This window comes from Streptopelia decaocto, assembly GCF_964273445.1.
Source record: "Streptopelia decaocto genome assembly, chromosome: Z".
Taxonomy (NCBI): domain Eukaryota; kingdom Metazoa; phylum Chordata; class Aves; order Columbiformes; family Columbidae; genus Streptopelia; species Streptopelia decaocto.
The window spans coordinates 71,844,657-71,853,364 of record NC_138657.1 but is presented as its reverse complement, the minus strand read 5'-3'; the positions used below and the strand labels follow the sequence as shown (position 1 = coordinate 71,853,364).

Genomic DNA, 8,708 nt, shown 5'->3' with positions numbered 1-8,708 from the left:
GAATTGGCATGTTCCTGTCAGGGATTAGTTTCAACGTGACTTTGGAAAATAATATGGTGATCTTAGAGTAACTGCATTTCACAGGTATAGGGAAGCAGAAGCAGGATTGAAGTTGCAGGTGGTCCAGGTTTAGTCTTTTAGTGCACCTGGTAGGTAAAATGACAGGGGACTGGCACATAGGAGGGCTCTGTATTGCGAAGGGTCCAACAATTTGGGGCAAAAAAAAGTGAACGTTCGGTTGATGGTGGGAGAATGAGCGGGAAGGTCAGGAGGCTCATGAGAGCGTGAGGGGGTTTTGGGGAGCAAGGGTCCCCTGGCCAGCAGTGAGGCCAGGCGGGTGTCCCACAGGGCAAGCGGAGGTCACAGTCCCAGGGTTGAGCAAGCCTGGACGTTTCGGCGCCGAAGCGATCCTCTGGCTGGCTGGAGGAAGCTCAGTGGTTGGGTTATGCAATTGTGCTCTACAAGGCTTTTCTCTGCAGGGTTTTTGCTACTCACAACTGTTGGAAACTGGGTGTAGTGGTGCATCAGGATCAGCTTGTAGGACAGTATCTCTATGTTTAAGGAGTCCTGACTGACTCCAGAATGGTGCGCACAAAGAGGGGCTGCTGCCGAGAAATAGATCGCTTGCTAAGTTCATCCTTTTTTAAAGCAATTTGATATGTTGGACTCTTTTACTCCCTTGGTTTCCTTTTGAAAGCTTCCGCTTCAGCAGGAGGTAGGTAAGGTGAGCAGCAGTTCCCTCTGGAATTAGTTGGGGTCCCCCAACCCTAGGTGCTCTGCTTTTCTGCTTTACTCTTTGGCAGCTTGTTGTGCTGCAGCAGTTTATTTTTAAGGGAGCTACTACACTCTCCCTATCTACAGGAAACAGAATTAAAAAAAAAAAAAAAAAAAAAAAAAGGAAGAATTTGGCCAGGAGCCAAACCCAGTGACTGAAGTAAGAAGTAGGGAACTTGGAGTAAGTTTAGTTACCAGGACATTGCATGGCAGAGCGGGTCTGCGGTGGATTTTAAGGGGCTTGGAGGCAAGTACGCGATGCCCATTTCACAGCGCGAAGAAGCTTTGCTTTCTTAGATGAAGGTCTTGGCACTGTGACTACAAGCGAAGCTGTTGGTTTTGGGAGGGAATAAAGCTGCGTGTAAATGAGAAGAGAGGAGTGTACCGGAGTGCTATGGAGGGCAGCAACTTTGTTGTGATTTTTACAAGCCTTCAAGGGTAAGACACAATGCTTTTCTTCCGCCTGTTTGTTTACTTTCTCAGTTTTTGGGGCCAGAAAACTTGCTTTTTTTTTCCGACCTGAGAGTTTTGCAAAGCTTAATCGAAGTTGTTGGGGTTGAGCTTTTTTTTGTGCGGGTGAGCTGATAGACTTCTGGGTGGAGTGAGCTGAGCTGTGCATGATTTCAAGCAGCAGCAGCTGCCCGGGGAAGCTGCTATTGTTTGCATTGTTTCGGAGGGAGCAGACTGCAGCCTGCATTTCTGTTTGGGAACTCTCTCTGCCTCAGCTGTTGATCAGTAACTTGAGAGTTACAACTAACTTACCCAAAGGAGCTGAATGTAAATTTTTTTGCCTGCCATTCTGGTGTCAGTTTAAAGAGTGTTTTAATGAAGACAGATGGAAGATATTGGATCATTACTTTAAAACGTGGCAGATAACAGACTGAGTCTGTTTCCCAGCAATTATAGCTAATTGCATTGGCACATTTGAGTGTAGGGGGTAGGGGCACACAGTTCCATGGGTTTCTGTACGTACAGCTTGGAACAGCACCAAAAAATAGCTGGAGGGTTAGCTTACCTCATCCAGGATACCTCCTCAGGTATTTAAAAAGTTACTGAAGTTTCAGGGATACTTTCAAACCCCTTGCACTGAGCTAGTAGATTTAAACCAGAGTCACCACACCTTTTATTAACCCTAATGCCAAGGATGACCATTTATAGCTTTTTGAACTTATTCTAGATTGAATTCAGAGAAATCTGATTTCAGCCCTGAGATTAAAAACACAAGCTTTGGTTGTCCATCTGGCAGCTGACTTTCCGTGTTTCCGACTTGCGAATCAGGGAGTGGTACCACACATGCTACTCCTTGTTTTGCCCTTGAGGTGTTTGAACACCAGAGGATGTAAGGAGGAGTGGAGAAATACAAATGCTAATGTATTTCAATGTTAAAAGATTATTAGTACTAATTATTTCTAATGGCTGAAATTTTTGTGTTTGCTTTCGATAGGAGAAAGCAAATGTATTGTACTCTTTGGAACCAAAATTCAAACAATTTGACTGAAACAGTTAATACAGCAGAAGGTTAAAGGGGTCCCTTTGCGAACATGCCTTTGCATGGCACATTCACAAGGTCAGTCCATGCCAGGGGTGCCAGGCCTTTACATTGCTCTTTCTGGGGCATTAGCAAATGTTGTACCATCTCTGATGTCCTCTGTGATACCTGGGAGTGAACACGACTCTCCTTCTTTAGCCCCTGACTTTGTGCACCCCTTAGCAGGCTTGCAACTAAGGCATGCAGAAAACAGAGTTTGGCGACCTGATGTGTTTTAAGCCTTTAGTATTTCTCAGTTGTGCCTCCAAATCCAGTTTAAAGTGATACGTGCTTAAAATCTGGGGGCTTAGATTTGGTTCATCTTGTGATATTTAACAGCACTACTCCACCAAGACCACTAGGCAGTACAGACGGTCTTGAACCTTGTCTGTCACAACGCCCAGTGCTTGGAATCTGCTTTCTAATATATTGAGCTATTGGTTGGATATGTAGTACTTTAGCATGGAAAAAAAGAAAAAAAATTAAAGGTTCAAAGACCTGTGGGTATTTGTGATTATTACATCAGCTGGAGAGAGATTAAAAAGAAAAATTAACTCATAAATCTTGCTCCTGTACAAAAACTGACCTGATATGGAAAGATGGTGAGTGGAGGCATGGTCTGCTTTCTGAATTTTTACCTGGAATGGGTTATTTAAGCTTTTTAGGGTGTACACATACTACACTGTATTTGGTGGCAAAGCTAAATAGAGAAATCTTGTTCTCCTGCCTGATTCTCCTGGACTCTGGGTGCTTGCTTCTGATATTACAGCAGAATTTGCTGCCCCCACAAATCTGCTACAACCACTGCTTGGGCAGGAATTTTGGTCTGTACTGAATTACACCCCATGGTCTGGATTAAAATAACCCTTCCAAAAATGATTGTATTTAGCATGGATCATTTCACAGGTCTGGGAACAATGTGATGGAAGCAGAAGCATCAAGTATTTTCTAATTCATATTTATCACTGTATCTGATATATCGTGTAGATACATCCACAGGAACAGGGCCGAGAAACTAACCATGTTTTCCATCTGCGACATCTGCTCTCAGTTCACCCAAATTGTGCCATGTCTATTCTCATTTTGCTACTCATCACCACCATGGTGGGAAGTGCCTCCCTCCACCTCTAGTTTGTAATACAGCCCTTAGCAAGCCATGGCTTTGGATTAGGCTGTAATCTTTGCAAATTCCACGTGTCGTAGCTCATTGCAACCTGCCCCTCATGCAAGAGCAGCTTTGCAGTTGTGTTCTCAAGCCAAATCTGGCTCTTGTCCCTCTTAAATAAGGCTGAGCTTGGTTTTCAAGAAAGCATCCCTTCCCTATTCAAGAACCTTCAAAGTAGCTTCTCACTGTGGATATTAAATAGCTCAGAGCCCATGATTAAATTGTCAGTAGCTATAAAGCAGGTGGATTGTCTTTGCAGGAGTATAAGCCATAGCTAGACAGTTTGTAGAGCACTGTAGGTAAAAAAGCCTTCTATAGTGAGAAGGGATAATTTATTCATACCTTATCCACCCAAATGCCCTTAAAAGAGGAAATGGGAATCTGGGCTTTAAATATTTTTTGCTTTAGCCTTTGGAAATATGGGGAAGTAACATATGTCCTGTTCAGCAGAGGAGTTGGACATGTATGATTATTCAAATACTGTGAGCCCTCATTGATTCCTGAAGAGCACAAGGTACTTGTAGTGAACACAAATGAAAACAAACAAACAAACAACAACAAAACAAACACACACCCCCACGAGCAAGCAACAACAAAAAAAACAACATCAAAACAAATGAACACAAATAAAAACAACAACAAAATTACCAAGTGGAAAATGTAACAACACAAAAAGCCCAGAAGGGCTGACACGGGCTTTGGACGGCAATTTGAGGAGATTTAGGCAGTGCTTCACTTTGCCTCTGAAAATAGCTGGTGCCAGGGAAAATGAAGGCAAACAGGAAATTGCTTTTTTTTTTTTTTACTATAGGTAGTTTTCATGTGTTTTATGGGTTTTCAGTTAATTCAGGAATATGAGGCTGTGAAAGTGTTGTACCAAAATTTGAGAAGTACTTCATAACACATGAAAATGAGATGTGAGAGAGATCATTTTTTCCAGAGACCTCAAAGGGAAATTAAAACCACAGCAGCGTATGTGAGTGATATGAGGCTGAAGACCCATTGTTACAATTTTGGAAGGGAAAGTGGATCTCAGATTTAAAAACCAGAGAGATACGTGAAGAAAACTGAACAGGGACACAAACTTTGATTTATAGTGGAATCTGTGAAAAAAAAAAAAAATACCCAGAGGGAGGTTGTTGAAACAGGTGCAAAGATGTTGGACCCTGCAGGGTAGGACTAAGAGTCCAAAATACCCCAAGAAAATGACCTGGGACTGAAAAAAAAAGTTAAGGTCAGCCAAGAGACCACATCTGTGTGGAGAAGTTGTGGTAAATGACACAAACGGGGGCAGAACCTGAGGCACCACCGAAAGGGACAACTCGACCCTCATTTGTGTAGGTTTGTTTTCACACCTGCAGCCGATGGTCAATGAACTCTCAGAATGAAAACAGACACCTGGAAGTGTGAAGGTGTCCTGGCACAAACAGGGCTGTGAGCAGACATGCACAGAAGCTGTAGACAGTGTGAGAGAGGCTTGCTAGGTAAAGGAGTATGAGGATTAGGTGTGTGAGTCAATGACAAGGCAGCAAAGGAAGATATTTGTGATATTATGAAAATAAAGGGTACACCTTAATGCAATAGGGGAGTGTCAAGCCCTTAATGCCATCGTGTGTGTGCCCATTGAATTCTGACACATTCTCAAATTGCAGTGTGGTTTGGGCAAGCCAGGAGCTGAGTTTTGCGTGAAGAATCGGGTCAGCTTGGGAAGGATTTGTAACTCCTGGGCTTTAATTAAGTAAGCAGCTATGCTAAAGCTGTGCAATGGAAATGAGGTGCCAGAAACATAATTGCTGCAAATGGGTATGGCAAAGTTATCACCCACATCTGCCCTGAAATACAAGGTTTTACAGGAATGGTGAGCCTGAAAGGACATTTGTGCTGGCCATGATGGTAACTTTGCCACTGAGCAAAGACTTTCAATGAATGCAATCCTAACCAAATGCACTGCGAAGCTGAAGAAATTAAATATACCCTCCATGAAAAAACAGTCTATTGTTGCAGTCTTGTTGTCATACTGCGGTCATGCCAGAAAACAGTGATTAAAGAATCACAGTAATTAAAAAAAGCCATGTGTCAGGGCTGAATGAAGTTTCAGGTTTTTATTTGTAAGACACAGATCTTAACTCCATTGTTTGCTGCGTTTTATTACTGCTGTACGAAGGCTTATAACCACCTTCTCTCCCTCTCCCTCTCCTCACCCCCCCCAAATATCAACACCTTTTTTTTCCCCTCTGCTGTCATTATATGCCTTGTCAATTGAGTACACAGCTGGAAGAGATTTGGTAGTTACAGATGATAGTCTTTTCCAAAACATCTGGCAAATACAGCAAAGTCCATAATTCAGCAGTATAGCCATATGGTGATTACAACCAACCAACCTTTTGCATCCTTGTGCTGCCAGTGGACAGTGGTTATCAGATCTGTGGCTCTTGGTGCTCTAGGAAATCTGAGGTCTTTACCTCTGAGTGTGTGGGAAGCTTGTCTCCCTCCTCCCACCAGTTTATGGCGAGCTCTCAGCCCTCATTAGGAGGCTTTTGTAAGACATAATGGTAATTCTAAAGCATGGAAGAAATTATGTTGAAAATAATAGACTGAGCTCAGTGAGGGATGAAAAACAAGGCTAGTCAGCAGCATTGAGAAAGCTTTAGGTTGTGGCATTGAGTATTTTAACTTTAAGCAGTTTAACTCCATGGACAGAGGAAATTTTGGGGACAGGTGTTGCTCAAGCGTTTGTTCGGGTGGGCAGAAGCAAGTGGCTTTATGTGAGTGAATAGAAAAAGGATCACACTCAAGCACAGAGGCCAGAGGGGCTCCCGAATGCTGCGGCAAGTGGCGGGGAGCCCTGCGCTGGGGCTGCGCCGTGCTCAGGGTGTGCAGCAGTCGGCTGGCTGGCTGGCCTTTACCTGCTGCTGTTTGCCTTATCTCAGGCTCATTGAATTGCAGCTGCTAAATATAGCTTTGCTTTAGCATCTGGAATAGAGATCTGTGCAGAAATGTTCGACCTATGCAATGATTGCAGAGTTTTCCTTAAAGTTTGACTTTCTGAAAAAATGTGAAGCCCAAGCTTGCATTGGGCATGATGTATCAGGCTTGCATTTGAGCAGTGGCATAGCCTGTATGTTTATTTGCATGTTTCCCAAATAGAACATATTTGTTATATTTGCCTGCTTAGGTACCATTGCTCTGCACAGATAGCACAAGATAAAGGGCAAAAACTTCTTTCTGTCACCTAGAAAACTTTCTAAATAGATTATGATCCCCTCAAATGTCTCAGCTTGGCTCCACTGGCCAGTTAAACAACTGGTGCAACATTCCTGTTGATTCAGACTCATGGTCAGCAAAGTATGCTGGGCAGTGCCAGCTTTTCCCATGCTCACGGATCTTTGCAGGCTGTCAGCACAAGCATCACCATTAAGTCCTTTAAATAAACCGGGGGATGTGTGGAACACTGAAAATTTCATTCCTGACAGGTTTTGATGAGGTTTTGTTTAATGCTCAATTCCTCTGTATATCAGGATATACTCAATGCCTTAAATGCATTTCTGGTGCCTAGCTTTTGGCTTCTGGGGTAGGATGTTTGCAGCCAGGAGGGGAGAAGTTCACCCCAAATACAGAGGGTGACGGGCACATGGACAACAGTGTGAGCCAGCACATGTTGAGCACAGGCAAATGTACAGGAAACAAGTGCTTCCCGCTGCTTCCTCCTCTTCAGGGAGGCTGGTCTTGCTCCGGGTAGTCACACAGTTCCTCTGTACCTTAAGTACAAGCCTTGTGTGCGTATGTCTCCTTTTCATGTAGGGCTGAGTTAGTAGGAATGTCCTTTTTAGTCTCTCCCAGACCAGCCCCTTCTTTGTGCCATGTCAGGAGATGAGCAGATCAAAATGTCCAAGGTAAGGCAGCACACATTGATGCAGTGCAACTTGCAAACCTGAGATGGTTTTGCATTTTAAAAGGCACTATGTGATAAACTGTAGCTGTTTGCCAGGGTGCTTAGGAGTTTGGTCTTCCATTTTCTGGGCACAGATTTATATGAATGTGCTGCATCATGTCATGCTGTGGGACTAGAAACTCCCATTGTGAATTACCTTCTGTTTTCTCTTGCAGAAGTTCCATGGAGTTGGACTAAAATAAAGTTTTGGGATGTCTCTATTTGGATTGAAATTTGGAAAGAAGAAACTGAAAGGTGAGTGTGGTCTGGTAATGCTATTGTCATGCGTGACTAAGTAAGGAACGTAAATACAGCACACATGTGAGCCCTTGAGATTGTGTTTGGGTGCATGTCTTACAGTGGCAGAGCAGGCAGGGGAAGACACACTTTCTTTATTTCTCCTGCATTTCATACCACCTTGGAGGAGTGCTATGAACTGTGTGCTGGTGAATGGGGGGGGACATCATCAGCAGAATGGGCTACAAAGTTTGTGCTGTCTCATGGCTTGGGGAAGTTGAGTTTTGGTGGTTTTTCTGCAAAAGTATTTTGGGGGAGTGGGTAGATGAGCAATGCATAGTGGCCTCTCTCAAGCAGTTTATAAAATATGCTAGAAGCAAGTTAGTGTGAAGGTCTTATACAGTCTTTTGATGTTGAAATATGTTAATGGCAATGGCTCAGACATTCCCTTCAGTAATAGGTAGGAAGAAGAGCAAAGTACAGAGGTGCACCCTAAGAGCACCCCAAAAGCTGCTGAGGGAAACACTGACTCTGGAAGAGAAACCAGAGCCTACATAATTGCCTTCCTGTGAGCTCCACCTGAAGTAATGGATGTGGAGATAGGGAGCAGTCATCCTCTGCAGCATGATCCATGCTGGACTTTGCGGCAGAAATCCTTGAAGAGAGGAATGCTTGGAAAAAGTCCATCAGGAGGGCTACTAATGTATCCTTAAAGTGGGCCAGCTTCCTACAGCTCCTTAGGGTGCATCTTCATCAGGCTTTGCAGCAGGAGCCACTAAACTGGGTCTCGTGTTTTATCACTTCACCTCCAGGTGCAGGGGACGATCTCTGGTCAGGGATCCAGGTCCACAGATGCTGTGAAGATGGAAAGTCACTAGCCTTTCTTTTCCAGGGTGTTCCTCCCTCTATTTAATGAACCCAGAGATTAGTGGCCTACTTGTATTTTGACAGAAAATGATTTTTTTCCCAACCTCTCAATAGCTCAGAAGTCTGAATTGCTTTTTCCCAAAGGTTTATTTTTTGCGATTATGCTGCTGTTTCTCCTTCCTGGCACAGGGTAGATCGTGACTGTA

The 8,708-nt window shown here is 43.7% G+C and overlaps 1 protein-coding gene across 2 annotated transcripts in view; it reads left to right on the top strand.

Moving 5' to 3' along the window:
* Positions 1 to 448: 448 nt before the first annotated feature.
* LOC309451241 (phospholipid-transporting ATPase ID-like) overlaps positions 449 to 8,708 on the top strand; it is a 77,307-nt gene continuing 69,047 nt past the window's right edge. For both annotated transcript variants that reach the window (XM_082074822.1, XM_082074821.1), the window contains exons 1-2: positions 449 to 1,212; positions 7,575 to 7,653. In XM_082074822.1, the coding sequence (XP_081930948.1) occupies positions 7,611 to 7,653 (43 nt within the window). In that variant the 5' untranslated portion in view covers positions 449 to 1,212; positions 7,575 to 7,610. The remainder of the gene's footprint in view (positions 1,213 to 7,574; positions 7,654 to 8,708) is intronic.